This window comes from Dermochelys coriacea, chromosome 1 (assembly GCF_009764565.3).
Source record: "Dermochelys coriacea isolate rDerCor1 chromosome 1, rDerCor1.pri.v4, whole genome shotgun sequence".
NCBI lineage: Eukaryota > Metazoa > Chordata > Testudines > Dermochelyidae > Dermochelys > Dermochelys coriacea.
The window spans coordinates 266806196-266823964 of NC_050068.2; the positions used below are offsets into that span (position 1 = coordinate 266806196).

Below are 17769 nucleotides of genomic sequence, written 5' to 3' on the forward strand. Positions count from 1 at the left end.
GCTCTCCCGTAGACTCCAGTACTCCACCGGAACGAGAAGCATAAGGTAAGTCGACAGGAGAGTTTCTCCCATCGACCCAGCACAGTGTAGACACTGCAATAAGTCGACCTAAGCTACATTGAGTCCAGCTACATTATTCATATAGCTGGAGTTGTGTAACTTAGGTTGACATAACCCTGGAGTGTAGACCAGGCTTAAGAAGATCCAATGTGATGAGAAATACAAGGAACCTTTTAGTAAATTGAAAATGTGCTCTTCAGCCTCAATTTTTCCTGGGGGTTCATACTGCACACAGATGCCTCAGACGTTGGACTCAGCGCAGTACTCTCGCAAGACTTCAGAGGAGGAGAATACCCAGTCCTATACTTGTGTAGAAGCTGTTTCCTAGAGAAAAGGCTTACTCAATTATTGAAAAGGAGAAATTAGTGATTAAATGGGCCATGGTTTCCTTCAGGTATTACCTGTTCAATAGCTCTTTCTCCCTCATCACAGATCATACTCCCCTATACTGGATTCACACCATGAAAGGCATAAACGCACATATAATGAAATGGTACATTGCACTACAACCTGATAGTTCCAGGTACAACATTAGGCAGGAAAGGACCATGCTAATGCTGGTTTCTTTTCATGGGAGATCAGGGATGGAGACAACCACCCCAGAATGTCTTTTCCAGCTTAAGGGGTGGAGTATGTGAAGGGAAACGTCCTTACTCTGGTGGAGAGAATACTAATGAGCTCTTCTGGGCCTTTTCAGCTCTAACAAGGCACCACCTGCAAGGCTTGTTCCACCCAGAAGGGGCTGGCTTAAAAACAGAAACCCTGCCATAGGAAGGGGAAGTGAATGGGAGGAGGACTGCTCCACCTCAGAGACTGCTGACAGCAGAGACCCACCAGCCAAGGGAGAGACAGCAGCAGAGCTCATTGCTCCCGAAGCTGCACCACAGTACAAACCAAGAGGAGGAGCTCAAGGTAGACCCCATTAAAAGACAATAAACCCACTGACAGACTAAGCCCAAAGGGTGGAATCCAGGAAGACTGCCCGACAGTCAGCCTCTTTGCCTTTCTTTGTTTTCATACAGAGTCCCTCAGAGAGAGTTTCTTTCTCATAAGGGAAAGAAAGGGGAGAGGACTTTTCTTTTATCTCTTTTATTTAGAGAAGCCCTCGTGTACTACAAACTGAGGGGAAGAACATTATAAACAACTGGAAGCAGGATCTTGAGGGAGCCCCTACTCCCCCCCATTCTTATCTAGTCTGTTGCACTCAACCACCTGCATGGCAGGTCTCTTAAAACTATTGCTTTCTAAGTGTCTCCCTTTCAAAAATGGTTGCGGTTATTTTTCTCTAGCTGTATTAGAGGCATTTATCTAATTTTAATTTCATTGTACTACCGGTCATCATATCTAATTTCTCTAGGGGTCTGATCCAGCAAAGTGCTAAATGTCTTTTCCTGAGAGGTGCTGACCATTTCCATTTATATTCTCTATGGAAGACAATCCAGCCATCTCATGGCACTTTCTGTGTTCTGTTTTGAAACCTGCTAGAAGAGCAGGGTATATATGAAGCTAGGCTTTGCACATTGTGTAAGGTAGTCATTTGGACCTCACTGTGCCTGTTTGGTTCCTTCATATTATGCTTGTTGTGTAAATACCAAAACACACAAGGCTTTTCAGAGTCTTTGGGGTGATATGCAGCACCTTGGAATTGGGACTATTTGGGGAGCAGCACCTTTAACACCTTGGACATAAGGCAGCAATTGTCCCTAACCTCATTCAGGGTATGCAATGTTGAGGAGAGGGACAAGAAATTTTTTTTCACTGCTAAAATTAACTTGACAGGTTGTTTCATTATTTGTAGCTGTCTCATAATGGCTGCCAGCACTCCTTATTGAGTTCTTTGCATTTCTTTAAATAATCTTTTGTTGGAGGATTGATGAGATTTTACCTTTTGAATCGTTTGTTTTAGTGATATGCTTATGTATTTTATGCAACTGTTTGTTTGATTTTATGTTACCTATAATTTTGCTTGTATATAAAGGGGAAAAAGGAGGGAGAGAGAGAGAGAAAACCCAATTTAATCTGCCTTCAAATTGATATATTAAAGGAAGAAGGGGAAGTCAAGGAATTATATTCTGTCCTGATGAGATAACAAAACTGTGTAATGGTGGCAGTGTAAAAAAATTAATACAAGTGTGTTGGGGCATTTTTTTTAACGGTGATATCCAGTATTTTGAAGTGACAAACACATTAAGAAATTTCTAGTTATGCTAACTGCTCTATCTTTGCTTTTTTGGCAAATAAAAAAAATGGAATCTAAGGCATTTGTTTCTGCTACAGAGAAATTTTGGAACTCTATGAATGATGCCACAATGGACATAAGTAAAAAATGCCTGCCCAAATGTTAAAATCACAATCAAAATTCTGCTCAGGTATGTAACAGTATTATTCTAAAAGCATAAAATGTATTGAAACATATTTTGGAAGTTTTACAAATTACTCTTATCTCTCAGAATATATCACCAAGCTGTATTACATTTTAAGTCTCTTGAACCTGTTCATGGTGCATGTAATTTTCAAACTGCCCACAATGCAGTACTTATATCATAAATAATTAAGAACATAAGAACTTTTAGGAATGGAGAGGCCATTTGGTCCAATCTACCTGCATTTTTGGTTCAGTTGAATCCCATCATTCTGCTTCTTTTCCACTACACTCTACTATCAATGTCATCTCTAGAAACAGATCAAGTTGTGTCTTGAATTCTCTGCTTCAGCTGCCCTAGTCCAACGTTTCTCAAATGCAGCTACTGTGGCTGCATGCAGCTGCCTTCTGGGTGGTGATGGAGTAGGGGGGGATGCATCGGCCCCTCCCATTCCCTCCTTGTTGCTCCTGGATGTGCTGCCCTGCACCACCTCTGGAGGAGCAAGGTGAGTTCTTGACCCACCTTGGGAGGAGAGGGTTTTGGCAGCAGGCTCCAGCGATGGGACTTCAGGAGCCTGGCTGTGCGGCTCCAGGCTATGACCATGGGGCAGTGTGTACTGACCGCCCCAGCTCCAGCCACCTGGCCCTGGCCTCCAGCTGCGGGGCTTCAGCCTCCGGCCTGATTCCAGATGTGTGGCAGCAGGCGCTGGCTCCAGTCCTGGGCTCTGGCCATGTAGTGGCAGGTGCTGGCCACAGGCACTGACCCCCAGCCACACGGCAGCGGGCACCAACCCCTGGCTCTGGCCATGGAGCAGGAGGTGCTGACCACAGCTCCGGAGTTCGTCAGCCTCTGGCCCCCAGTTCCAGCCATCTGGTAGCAGACGCTGGCCCTGGCCCCAGCCCACCCGATGGCCCCAGCCCCTAGCATTGATTCCCGGCCCCAGCTGCACGGCAGCAAGCACCGACCCACAGTTCCGGCTGCATGGCCCCAGCCCCTGACACTGATCCCCTGCCCCAGCTGCATGGCAGCAACTCTATTCAACTCTATTCCTGGGATTCTGGCCACACAGTAGTGAGAGCTGGCCCTGTGTGCCGATCTCTGGCTCTGACCACACTGCAGCGAGTGCTGGCTCCAGTCACACTGCGGTGGGCACTGACTCTTGGCTCCAGCAATGCAGCCCCAGGCTCCGGCATCTGGCTCTGGCATCCAGTTCCGGGTTCTGGCTGTGCGGCAGCAGGCACTGGCCCCGGGCACTGACCTGCTGCGCGGCAGTGGGCTCTGATTCCTAGCTCCAGTCATGCAGTTCCTGTCCCCAGTTCCAGGCTCCGGCTGCAGGCACTGAGCCCTGGCCGCGTGGCAGCAGATACCAGGCTCTGGCTCTGGCCATGCGACAGTGGGACACATCACCCATCGCCCCGCTGCCTCCCACAGCCCCACATCCATCCCCTACATTGCTCCAGGTCTCAGCTGCCTCCCCCGGCCCTGCATTCCTCCCACCATCGCCTCTGGCCCCTGCTGCCTCCCCCTTCAGCCTCCCCATCAAGAGCTTAATGAGTCCTGGGGCTTGCTGAAAAAGGTGATATTAACAAACATGCAAGTATCACTTTTTACAGTAGACTTACTAGCTATCTGTGAAAAGTGATTTTTGTATGTTTGTTAATATCACATCACTTTTCATAGCCTCCCAGGTAGCTACTAAATATGCTGTGATATTAACAAATATACAGGTATCAGTCCTGAAGGGGGAGGCAGCATTATTTTATTGAGTCTGCCAAACCTCCCTACAAATATAAATTACAATGATTTGGATGTGTATCTGTGCATATTTAATTGTTTTTCCTAAAGTTAATTAAGTATTTTAGGGAAAAGTGTCAGTGTGGCCACTAGTGAAAGTTTGTGGCCGCAGTCTGAAGCCACCAAAAGATTTGTTGTGAGAACCCCTACCCTAGACACTTATCCATATGTAACCCTTCTATTATATAGTTTTGGCCCAAATTCCTTATCAACTTTGCTTTCTAATTTTTAGAATAATTATTTTAGATTATATCTGCTAACACAACCTAATGCTCTCTTTTGGATTTTTTAGTGCTGCTGGACATTGGGCTGATGGCTTCGATGGGGCATATTCTGAACTCAGTTACACCCAAGGAACCACACAGAATTTGCCAGTGTCAATGAGGGCACAATTTGGTCCAATGATATTTCCACACTGGTCCTCTATTTCTTTCTTGATCAGTCTCCTGGATGGTATTTTCACTTAGCACATAGCCTGGGGAAAATAAAATCTAAGGACTAATTATGTAACATTTGTTTACACTGAGTCATGTTTGCCATCTGCTGGTTCAATCACCTAAACAATCCAAATTCTTAAAAATCTGGTTGTTCATTAGCATTTGCTCTGCTTTCAATCTTATTATCTGCAAACATGCACATTTTGGCCTTGATGTTGCAATGAGCACCACACAGACAGACCTCTGAGCCTGTGTGGAACCCCACTGACTTCAAGAGAGCTCAGCACAAGTGGAAGAGCCTGCCACTGCAGAGTTTATTGCAGGGTCTGAGCCTTTGTTTTCAGTACCTTCATACACACCAGGTGCCGTATTAGCCACCCACATAGAGGCAATCCCATTATCTGATGGAACTAAGGGCTATATTTGGCTAGCCATGTAATGGACAGAAAGCCTAGATTTAGATGCTGGAATATGGGAAATGGGGGTTACTCCATTTATAATTAATGTCACTGTTGGAACTGGATGACTAAGGTGTTCGGTAATAAGCTCTGCATTTTATTCTCTCTACTTTAAATTGATGGTTCAAATGTGACCCAGATCAGTTGTGACGAAGGGCTCAAATGGTAAAGCTTAATTCACATATTTGTTTGTTTATACAAAAATAAACTTTAATGGAAACACTGACATGCGTAAAGGCTTGCAGAATCAGGTCCTAAAATTTATGTTGTTTATATCAAACAATGGTATGTATTCAGTTAGGAAAGCAAGAGCTATAGAGAAGTCTCACCTAATAATTAGATGTCCTGTTACGTGTTCTGCTACCATTCTAGGGGAAAACATCAATCATTTCCCATACTAAAAAATTTAAAATATGTAAGATTCATTATCTGGATAGAAACTGGTTTTTATTTGTTTAAATATGCTATGAACAGCTATATTTGCAGCATTATGGGTGGGCTGTGATTCCAAATGGTATATTTTTACAGTTATAAACTTTACTTCATTTTTTAAAAGTTGCAATGTAATTAACTAAAACATATGAAATAAAACAGTTTTATGATCTGCTATATATGGGGGAAAAAGATGGCTCCCTAAAAGAGCAGTATTCCCCACCAAGGACTTAATCCAACTTCTTTTCAAATCAACAGGTAAATTTGATTTTGACTTTAACGGAACCTGGATAAGACATGAGTATTTAATATAGTCTCCTTCAACATACTTTCTTAATCTCTTGCCTACCATGGTATGTTATTTTTGGTTGTTAACTAAGGCCTTGACTCTGCAAACACTTACATGTATGCATTAATTTACTCATGAGTTTACTGGATCAGGGATTAATTTATTACCTGATCCTGCACCCACTGTTAATGGGTGCTTTGCCATTCCCTTCAATAAGGCAGGGCTTCTAAGGGGCATTGTCTTATTTGCCTGTAACACCTGTGTTGCTACAGAAATAATAAATACTAAAGGTAATCTACTAAATCAGGTGGGGGTGAAAAGGCTATTAATTGGCTTTTCACATATAACCAGTATCAAATAGTGCATTAGACAAGGATGAGCTAATGACTTGGGCAAGAAAGCAGCTTTTCCACATAACTCATAAAACCCACTGGAGTTGTGGAGAAAAATTACTCTAGCTGCCCAGGCGGGAGAAAAAAAAATCATCATCATGGAAGAAGCTTCACATTAAAAACACTCAGTGTCAGCATCACTCGTACCAGGCCGGGGGAAGATCAAGTCTAAAGGGGGGCCCAGGTCCATCAGTGTTCCCCCTCTTTTGACAAACGCAGCGGACGCCTGCTGCCTCAATGAGTGAAATCCTGACCCCAAGGAAGTCAGTGGGAGTTTTGCCATTGATTATTTATCCTGCCCCGCATCTGCAGGGGTCTGCCGCGTGGCTCAGAGCTACAGTGTCCCCCCTCCCGCATGGGCTCATGTCTGAATCCCAGCGACCCCGCTGCCTGCGTGGTCTGGTGCCTGGCAGGGAGCTGGATGTTGCCACTCCCACCCCAACTCGGGCGCTCCTTACCGTCGGTCCCATTGGCAACCCTGAGCCCCTCTCCCCACACAAGCGACGCAGCCCCGCCCCTAGGGGGATGGTCACTCCGCCCTCGGCCTCAGCAGCACCTCGTCCCCCGCACTCCAAACTCCAGGACTCACCCAGCTGCAGTTATTCCGAGGCCACAGCAAGAACCACCGCCCCTTCCCCTGACCGAGCTGTAGCGGGAACACCTGCTTCTATCACCCCCGGTCGCGGTCACCATACAGAGCCGCTGCCTAGCGCTGTGTGCGACCCCTCCCCCCTTGCACGCGCAGCGCCTTGTCTTCAGCAGCCGTTAGCGGTCCCGCCGCGCGTGGCCCCGCAGTGGAACGCGAGAAGCTCTTGCTCGCGGGGCGGGGCGAGCGGCTGAGGGGACAGAATCCCCAGCGCAGCATTAGTAGCGGTAGCAGCGGGGCGAGGGCGCGGGGACTGGGATCCGGGAAGGGGGTGGGACCAAACCCAGCCAGCCACTCAGAGAGAGAGATCTGTGTCTCCCCAGCAACGGGCCTGGCTGGCCAGGGCTGCGCCTCCTCCCTCCATCCCTCCCTGCTGGTCATTATCTCTTCTCCCCCCGCCCCCCCCATAGGTTCTGGGGCTGAGCCAGCCCCCCTCACTCACCCTGCAGGCTGGCATTTGGTGTGTGTGTGGGAAGGTCTTTTATTGGCCTAATTTCCTCCCTCCTAGTCCCCCCCCCCCGTTTTTCTGCCACACTCCACCCAGAATTGAGCTAGTGTAACTAGGAGGTGATTCTCCTTCTCCCTCCTGCTGCTGTTCTGTAGGGGCTGCAGGGATCTCCTCTCTGCCCAGATTTGAGGCAGGGCTTGAGGCAAGGAGGAGATTATTTGATCGAGGGAGGGGAATTTTTTGAAGGGGTTTAGCTATATCTATAGTATTTTGCGAGGGGGGAGGGAGTGTTTGGTTACTGACCATGGGGAAGGACCAGGAACTGCTGGAAGCTGCTCGCACTGGGAATGTGGCTCTCGTGGAAAAACTCCTGTCGGGGAGGAAAGGAGGGATCCTGGGCAGTGGATCTGGAGCTATTCCCCTATCCAGCTTACTGAGGTAGGGACATGATTCCCTAGCAGCTGCTAGGGATATTAACCTCCTCCTCCTCCCCATCATCACTTCCCTCATCCTCGTGCCTGTATTCTTCATAGTAACCATAAATTGTTCACTCTCGCTAACAAGTACAATGTGTCAGTGTTTAAAGTCACAGCCATTCATTATATTAATGTGGTAATTTTAAATTCCCTGCCTTCAATGTGTAGGCAGGGTACTTGTTTCTGCTATATTACTAGCATTGGTGCAGAATTTAGGCATTTAGGGTGGATTGCTTTGCACAATGGTGTAGTCACTCTCACATTTCCTTTAGAATGTTATCTTTTCTTCTTTGAATGCTTTTTTAATATGTGATCCAGTTGTTAATGACAGAGAAGCTATTGTGTGTTTGTAGTTATATGGAAAAACCCACAACTTCCCCCCACACTCTCCCCCATAGTTAATACTGTCACTTGCAGAAGAAATTAACCCTCCCATGATAATGAGTCTATAAAATGAAGAAAAGGAACCTTTTGATGAGGTCTTCAACACACAGTAGGTGTAAAACTTATGAAGCAGGTTAGGTAATAGCAGTGGTACTTTCAAGGTATCTGGATTTAGATGAGTAAAATTGGGATACTGGTCATATCTAGGTGAAAGGAGTCAACTTTAGCCTTTAGTCATATGTCATGCAGTATGTAACAGGGCTTTTGATGTTAAGTTTCATCATGTTGCAAGTGAGAAGTGCATTATCACAAGCATTTATGACATCTGACATTTTTCAAATAAGAAAAGGTCTGCAGCACACAATCTGCTGCCAGTGCTATACACTACACTAGACACAGCACAGCAAGATAGAATGAATTGAAACCCTGTTGACCTAAAACTTGAACTAATCATTAAATGTGCTCTACTAGAAGAAAAGAAAGAGACCCAGATTAATGGAAATTCTTTAAATGAAAGGCAAGAAAGGTTAACTCATATGAGATTCTATTGTCAGTACATCTCTATTTTCCAGGGCCCAGGCCACTTTATTTATATTACATGTGATAGTCTCCATAGTAGGAATTGAAATATTCCTGTCAAATTATACCAATTTAACTCTATTTTAAATTTATTTTAAAATTGTTATCGCAATAAACAACAGTTTAGATACCCTCAAAGTTCTGTGATGTCATAGTGGCCACAGCACAATTAACTTTTATTTAATTACTACTATGTTGGCCAAAGTTAAAATACATTTGTACAATTACTTTTGATACTGTAATTGAATAGCCTGCTTAGCAAGAAAAATGTGAGATAATTGGTTGAATTTAAATGATAAGAATCACTTATTAAAATGTTATACATATTTCTTTGTAACAACATCATTTTTACCAGAATGAAGTTTATTTCAGTGCAATGATTATCCATTCATGAACCACTTCAACTAGATATATTTATATAGTTAATTATTTTAGAGCTTTCCCCTCTGCACTGCTGTTGCACTGTTACTTTCTTATTGTAAATCACAAGTCCTATAAATCTCTGCAGGAAAGTGTGTTTGTTTTTGTTTTTTCTGATTATAGAAAATGAGTATATTAGGTGCATTTACAAAGTGGTTTGTGTAATATACAACGGATATAATAGAAAACTGCTTAATGGGTTATGGTAGTCATTGATTATTAGTGACAAAGTAAACATTTCATAAAATATAAAGGCAGATATGTTCTTTTTCTACAGTAGGCACCTTGGTTTGTTTTACTGTAATGAAAAGAAAACTAGTATATTATTGTGACTATGAAACTTCTAATGTTATGTCTCAAAACAAAGCAATGGATAAGCTTTTCAAACCTTTAAAAAACAAATAAATGTAAACAGGAAACTTTAAGCAATTTCAGAAATAAAAATACAACATACAACAATTTTAAAGAAAAATTATGAAAGAATTGGATAGTGAACTGATAGATACAAGTGCAAATCTATGGACTCGATCCTGCAATCACTTACTACTCGGTGTAGCATTTTCTACAGTGAATAGTACTATGACGTTGTCACCTGGACTACTCATAGTAGTAAGTAGAGCTGAGCAAAATTTTTCAACCAAAACTTTTTTTTGGTGAAAAAGATAGATTTGGTAACACAAAAACATTTTACAAATTTGTATCAATTTTTCCACAACGTTTTGGTTTTTAAAAAAAACCCAACAAAAACATTATTAACTTTTTTTATTTCAACTTTTTTTTAAATGTTTCAGTTTTTTAATTCTAAATGCCTTTTTGTTTACATTTTTATTTTAGAAAAAATTAAAGTGTAAAAAATGCTCCAAATCAAAATAAAATATTTCAGGTCAAATGAAATGTTTTGTTTGACACAAAAATATTTTTTTACAACTTTTCAATTTGCCAAAAGTTTAAAAAAAATGTTATTTTTGGTTCAGCTCAAAATATTTGCCCCCCAGTTATGTCTTGAGGTAACTACAAGACTGATCATTAAGGGATTGAGGGGGGTGTGTGTGTGAGAATGATTACTTTTTTTATTGATTTTTTTCATAGAGAAACAAAAAGGTAAATGACTTTCAGCTTGTATATGTTTCTAAATACTTCATACAGTCTCTAATAGAAGTATGCAATTTTACAACTTGTCAATGCTGAAAGACCAGAAATTACATAGACATAACATATTATGTTGGGGGTAACAATAATAAAATAAAAGACATACATCAATAGGGAAGGGAAGGGGTGGAGTTGGAGAAGGTCTGGAATTCTTTAAGCCGGGATAGTCAATTATTTTTTGTCAAGGTCCAAATTTCTTGGTTAAGGTATAGGCAAGGGCCAGACCCCAACCCAGCTCCCCTCCCCTATCTCCCCTGATTGCCACCCCAAGCTCCCTGATCACCTGCCATCTCCCTGCCCACTCCACCCGGAGAGTAGGGTGACCTTATTTTCCTAAACTGTAAATGGGATACATGGAGGCTGGCCAGAGCCACCTATCATTGCTGCTCATCCCCCCTCCCAAAATGTTCCTTGATGCCCCCAGTTGAGCCAAATAGCAGAGATGGAGGCGGGATGTGGGGGGGGGGGAGGAATGGGTATGGGATCTGGGCAGCAAAGCAGGGTGTGTGTGTGTGAGTACTTTTGAGCTTGCAGCCTGGAGAACTATGGACTATTGGACTATGATCCAGCTGGCGGTGTGATGCCATGCCCTGCTGGGGGCTCAGATAGCAGAGGGGCAGAAAGGAGGCCCCAGGTAGTGGGAGGGACCAACGACACTCAAGATAGCAGCCCTGGGGAGGTGGGGGAAAGCCGGGATGTGGCAGAAGCAGGTGACTGGAGGTGGACTGGGGAGGGAAAGAGGCCAGTCAGAGTGGGTGGGTTGGGAGAGGGCTCTGGGGACTGGCCCTGATGGACAGGGGGTGGGAAGGACACAGGGCCAGGGTGGGGGGCTCTTGGAACTGCTCAGGGACAGAGACTGTTGCCCTGTGGGGCCTACAGCCCACAAGTAACAGCTCTGTAGTCCAGCCAGCCCTACTGTCTCCAGGGAAAGAAGAGAACAATTTGAATCAGCTCTGCCGTCTGATTGGGCTGCAGTGTGAGCACGTGACACCCCATCATCACTCCCTGATTGGAGGGGCAGGGTGTAGTGGAGACACATTAGGCTGCCCACAGCGGGGTGGAGACGTCCCCTTCCCCCAAACATCACTGCTCGCCCCCTCCATCCCTGGACTACAGCCGGTGGAACTGAGGCTGTACAATCAGCCGCCCAGGGACACACTGCGCCCCACAGCCCAGCCCAGCTGAACCATCCTCTGCTGTGGGGAGGGCCCAGCACTGGGAAGCGGGCATGGTTCCAGCCCTGGATCAGCTTCATGGTCCGCCTATTGACTACCCCTGCTTTAGGCCATCTCAACATGCTTTTATCCACATCTATCTAGAAATGGGGTCCAATTTTCTTCTAATTCATATGATTGCTTTCTATGTGATAAGCTATTTTTTTCTTTTGGCTGTTAACTCAGACAGTTCCGAATAACAATGCTATATTCTGGGCATAAGCCTACTCTTCCATTTTTATAGAAGAATGCACTTGGTGATCACTTCAGCCCTCAAACACCAAAGTCTTTGTGGTGAAGCTAAACCCATCTTAGCAGGTAACTAACCAAGGGTATAACTTTTGGCTGAGATTTGACTGCTGAAATTGAGCACTATTTTAACTCTCATACCTTCTTTCCACACTTGCCTGGGTGTTGGACAGTCCCATAGGATATGGGTCAAGGTTCCTTTTTCTTTCTTCAAGTACCAACAATCATCAGAGGATAAGGCCTTTATCTTGTACAACCTCAGAGGCATCCAATGCATTTTGAATAAAATATTTTATAACAAGAATATGTTGAGATTCACAGAGGCATTTCTAAAATTATGTAATATGCCATGGCACTGGGATTCTTTTAAGGGCTGTGATAAAGCCCCTCCACATGCTTTTATAAAGAACTACAGACAATGGAGTTTCTCTTTATTAACAAAATATACATAGTGGACTTGGGCCTGGGGAGTTTATTAAGTGTTTCTAAAGTTCCCAGTAGTTCTGGGACCTCTGGACAAAATGGATAAAATATCAGGTGTCAGTTGTAAGTACTGCAAGTCCACTTAGGAAGGCAGGTCATAACATTGTTTTAGCATTAGAAAAGGGACAAAGGCCTCATTATTGACCATCTGGGAAATCCACATGATGCCCATACTTAGCCAATTCTTCTAATTTATAGGTTTGTTCCCAATTTGCAAGTCTGGGTTGCCCCAAATGGATGCTTTTGCAAGACTGTGAGGGTGAAATTGGTACCTCATGGCTGGAACAGCCCAGACCCTTAGTGCAGCCACCACTGTAGTCACCTTATTTTTCTCCATTGGACAAAAGAGAAATTGAGGAGACCAGCAGGGGGAATAAGATGTATTAATGCATGTTCAGTTTCCACCCACATGGGTGTAAGGGTATTCACATGCTGAAACCAGTTTGACATTTGTGACATCATAAAAGTTGAATAGTAATTTTTTAGGTTGGGAACCCAAACTCCCCCTTCTCTATAAGAGTTGGAGTGTTTAAAACAATAGCCATGGGAGTTGACCAGGGCCCCACAGGAAGGCTCTAATAATGCTATTTAATTTTCTAAAATAAGATTGTGATCTCCTGGGTCTCAAACCCAGGCCTGTGAGTTCCTACACAGTAATTGTATCCCAGCATCCACCCAATGTCTGATTAAATGTGGTAGGCCAAAGAGCTACTAGGACTACAGCCTCAGCCAATGCACCACCCACAGGATCCCTGACTGGAGGATCACCCAGCTTCACCAGTTGGTCCAACCATGATATTTAAGCCAGAAGAAGGGACAGGAAGTTGTCTGAGCAGCTTGGTGATCCTCTGTTGCTGCTGTATTGGGCCCTGTTTCTGCCTGCATTCTGCACACAACACTGTTCCTGATTCCTGCTCGGCTCCTGCCTTACCCCTGGTTCCCTGCCTTTGCTCCTGGTTCCCACCCTGCTCTGTGGCTATGTAGTGACCCAGCTAGGCTATGGTAACTGTAAAAAGAGGCAGAGTCAAACAAAAAGGATTATTTAAAATTTTTAGAACATTATAAGTGAAAACCCAAAAGTTGTACCAGGAGATTAAATAATATAGAACATTACCAAGTACTTGCCACATATAAACTATAGGTTACGAACACAGTAACCTCTGTGAGCTTGTACAGGCTACTCTTCCTTACTCTGTGCAGTTAATACCAAATAACAAAAGAAATTACTCCACAATATACCGGGTCACATTAGAGAAGTATGAACTTTTCCTCTCCTTGGTTGCAAGTCCAGCTCTACTCTTGCTGTCCGATTCTTTGCTTCTCTTCAGCTGGAAGTGCTCCTCAGATTCAGTGTTTCTGTGGCTGTACTTCTTTGCACAAGTTTATCCACAAGCAGAGTTTCTTCACCTAGTGGCCTTCCTTTGTCCTATTAGGCACCTTTGACCTGTGTTCTTTCACAGATGTTCAAACATTCATTCTCTCTGTTTACTTTAGGTCTTCTGTGAGGGTCTTCTTGTTTACTGTTTTCAGGATCTGTTTTCATTTTAACACAGCTTTTTGAGCAGTTTGCTTTTTCACCATTATATGTTCTTTCAGTTTTTTCCCTTGATACTCTTTTGGTAAGTCTAGATTTTATTTACCTCTGCTTCCCTTCTTTAATAGACCTGGGTACGTGAACAGACACTATTTTTTTCTGCTTCTCCTGACATGAAACCTTTCGTATTTTCTTTCTTTCTTTCTTTCTCACTTCCCAGTGCCCTACTTTTATTCTCTTATTCTTTTATCACCTCAGCTCATATCCCAGCTCTGGTTCATCAGCCAGCTCAGCATCTAGATTGTTCTCCTTTCATCCTTCTCTAACAGCTTTTTCCAACTGTCTTTTTTGGTTAGATTCCCAGACCCCTACCCAGCTCAGGCTGCCCTCTCATTGGCCATCTCTCTCCCCAGGATAGCATTATGTGCTGCTGCATCACAGCTGCTGGAGGTGCCAGTGCCAGGGTTACTACACCTGATCCTTCCCTCTTCTCTGGGTCCTGCCCTTTATGCCTCGCTTCCAACCATTTAGTTACCAGTCCTGGTTCTGACCTCTGACTCCAACTTCTGACTCTGGCTTGACCCTTGACTTTGACATTTGGTATCTGACTCTGGTTCTGACTCTCAGCTTTGATTCCTGGCTCTGACTCTGTCTTGACTCCTGGCTCTGGTAATCAGCAGTTGACTCTGGTGCTGACCCTCTACTTCTTTCCCCTTCCTGAATGCCTGCTCTGTTCAGTAGACCTGAATCCTGCTCTGACCACTAAGCTATACCGCCTATGTCCCATTCCCTAACACTTTACTTGGACTGCTGGTGCAGAAGGCCCTGCAGAATGGAACCAGTGAGGCTTTCTTCCCAAAGGGAACCTGAAAACACTGAGTTGATAGTCCACCTCCAGGCAGACTGCCAGGCAACACAGGCTCGTTTTACCCAGTTGACACAGAGAATCAGGCGGCATACTGTGCAGAGAAAGCTAGCCTCTGGATTGCAACTGTTCTGGCACTTCTTGTGCAGGGACCTATGACTCTGTTGCTGGAACATTTCAATGGGCATGGCATGAAGTTCTGTTGGTTTATAAAGCATTGTTGTGTCCAGTTCCTACTTCAGCTGCAAGTGTTCTCTTCTGACCAGGCCAAGGTAGGCCTGCTACTCAGCCTGCTAATGAGGAAAGCACTGGATTGGGTATGCCCCCTATTAGAGGGCAACAGCTCCAGTACTAACCAGTTGGGATGCCGTATGGCAGGCAATGTCAACAATCTTCAACAATCTGCATTGTGCCTGCACTTCTGAGGATGTCCTCAAGATGCTCCAGAAGGGGCAGGGTACTGTTGCTGCCTATGTGGCTTACTTTTGCCCACTGACATAGGACACAGAGTGGAATGAGGCAACCAGCTATTCTATTTTCAATGGGGTCTAAGTGACAAGGTCAAGGATGTTCTGGTTCCAGTGGAAACTCCAGCGAGCCTGGACACCTTTATCGAGCTGATTATACAGCTTGACAACAGTTGTGGAAGCTGTGCAAGGAGAGAAGGGGGTGGTTCCACATTCCGTGTATCAACCACAACCATGAAACTCTGTTCAGTGTGCTAAGCAGATACAGGTAGACTCTGCTCGCCGGAAACTTATCCCAAAAGAAAAAGACAGATGGTGACACCTCAATCTTTGCTTCTGTTGTGGTGAACCAAGCCACTTCATATCCATCTGTCTGGCTTGAAGCCTGACCCAAAAGATCTGGAGAACAAGCCAACCCAGTCCTGGTCCAATCTGCACATGAAAGTAAGGTATAACCCTGAGTCCTAAACACAAGTTCTGAGAGGGACACAAACTGGATGCCACCAGAAGTGCCACAACTCTAAGTGCCTGTTAGGCTATGGATCCCTGGCCAGCCTCGGCAACTGCCCATGCAGAGAGCCCTCATTGATTGGGGCATCAGCTATAATTTTATGGATGAGACAACAGCCCAGACCCTGCAGGTTCCCTTAAAATCAAAGAGCTGAAAAGAAAAATGCAGACTCTCTACCTCCCCATTGGGATTATGATTGTCCTATAGACTTACAGCCCAGGGCAACAGTCCCATTCAGCCAGGTTTATGCCATGTCTGAATCTGAGCTAGTAACCTTATGTGCATACCTTTGAGAGAATTTGGCCACAGGTTTCATCTGTAAATCCACCTCACCTGCTGGCGCATCTGTTCTCTTTGTGAAAAAAGAGAAAGCCTCCTTCATTGTGTAGACTATTGGGCGTTGAGCCAGATAACAGTTAGAAATCTGTACCTGCTGCTCCTAATCCAGAGCTATTGGACTGAGTAGGGGGCCACTTGTATATTCACAAAACTAGTCCTTCAGGGGACATATAATCTTGTGCTCATTAGGGCTAAAGATGAGTGGAAGATTATCGGACCTGCTATAGCCACTTTGAATTTTTAGAGATAAGGCCTGACAAATGCCCCTGCTACATTCTAGCACTTCATTAATGTCAATGTCCTGGGACATCCTACATCAATACATAGTAGTTTGCCTTGATAATATACTTTGTGACAGGGTCGGGCCAGATGGCTACAGGAGAGTAATAGAGGGCAGATATATTAGCCCCAGGTTAAGTAGGTCCCTTTTCCCTGGGTAATGTAACAGGGAAGGTTCCAGAACAATCAGGAACCTTCTGGAGACAATTAAGACAGACAGGCTGATTAGAACACCTGCACCCAATCAAGAAGCTGCTAGAATCAATTAAGGCAGGCTAATCAGGGCACCTGGGTTTTAAAAAGGAGCTCACTTCAGTTTGTAGTGTGCGTGTGAGGAGCTTGGAGCAAGAGGCACTAGGAGCTGAGAGTGAGAACGTGGGCTGTTGGAGGACTGAGGAGTACAAGCATTATCAGACACCAGGAGGAAGGTCCTATGGTGAGGATAAAGAAGGTGTCGGGAGGAGGCCATGGGGAAGTAGCCCAGGGAGTTGTAGCTGTTGCACAGCTGTTCCAGGAGGCACTCTAGACAGCTGCATTCCACAGGGCCCTGGGCTGGAACCCGGAGTAGAGGGTGGGCCCGGGTTCTCCCCAAACCTCCCAACGCCTGGTCAGACACAGGAGGAGTTGACCTGTACTGTGGATTCATGAAAACGGCCAAGCTGAGGGCTGCAGTGAAGCTCCAAGGCAAGCAAATCCACCAATAAGTGCAATACCCACCAAAGTAGAGGAGGAACTTTGTCACAACTTTTTTTTTTTCAGGCAATCCCAAAGAGCACACAACTCATGTTTGAACTTCCTGGAGGGGCATCGCCAATGTGGACTGTGTGCCAAATTGAAAAAAGTGAGCCTTCGACTGTGTTTCTACTGACTTCCTGGGATTCATTCTATACCCGGGAAAATCAAAATGGATCCAGAAAAGGTAAAGGTGGTCCTCTGCTGGGCAGTATCCCGGAATATCTGCAAACTGCAGTGCTTTCAGGGCTTTACAAATTTCTGCCGCTGGTTCATCTCAAAATTCTCAGGGCAGATCAGCCCTTGAACCCTGTTCTATAAGAACACCCGGTTCAATTGGATTCATGAGACCCAAAGAGTCTTTGAGCACCAACAACTTGCATTGACCATTGACCCTTACTAACTCACCCTGGTACCACATAAGTCTTCATTGTGGAAGCAGATATTTCCAACCTGGCAATTGGAGAAGTGCTCTCCCAGAGACCTGTACCCCAGCAAGTGATGCACCCATGTGCCTTTTATTCTAGAAACCTCATTCCCAGTGAGCAAAATTATGAAATCCTAGACAAAGAACTCCTGGCCATCAAGACTGCCTTCAAGGAGTGGTGACAGTACCTCGAAGGGGCCCAACAGTCAGTCCAACTATACATGGACCATAAGAACTTGGAATATTTAAGGAAGATCAAAGCCCTCAGTCAGCAACAGCTGTTCTTCTCCCATTTTAATTTTAAAATCTCCTGTCATCCAGATACTAGGAACAACACAGCAG

The 17769-nt window shown here is 44.8% G+C and overlaps 1 protein-coding gene and 1 long non-coding RNA gene across 7 annotated transcripts in view; both read left to right on the forward strand.

The window, feature by feature from the left end:
• Window positions 1–354: 354 nt before the first annotated feature.
• LOC119846080 lies at window positions 355–5601 on the forward strand. The gene is made up of 3 exons (XR_005289758.2): window positions 355–972; window positions 2338–2429; window positions 4510–5601. It is a non-coding gene; the product is annotated as an uncharacterized LOC119846080 (long non-coding RNA).
• Window positions 5602–7320: 1719 nt separating this feature from the next.
• ANKS1B (ankyrin repeat and sterile alpha motif domain containing 1B) overlaps window positions 7321–17769 on the forward strand; it is a 740833-nt gene continuing 730384 nt past the window's right edge. For 3 of the 6 annotated variants that reach the window (XM_043491643.1, XM_043491691.1, XM_043491694.1), the window contains exon 1: window positions 7410–7757. In XM_043491643.1, coding sequence (XP_043347578.1) covers window positions 7624–7757 — 134 coding nt within the window. In that variant the 5' untranslated portion in view covers window positions 7410–7623. Of the gene's footprint in view, window positions 7758–17769 lie in introns of all 6 variants that reach the window. The other 3 variants (XM_043491651.1, XM_043491639.1, XM_038369975.2) reach the window with 3 other exon arrangements.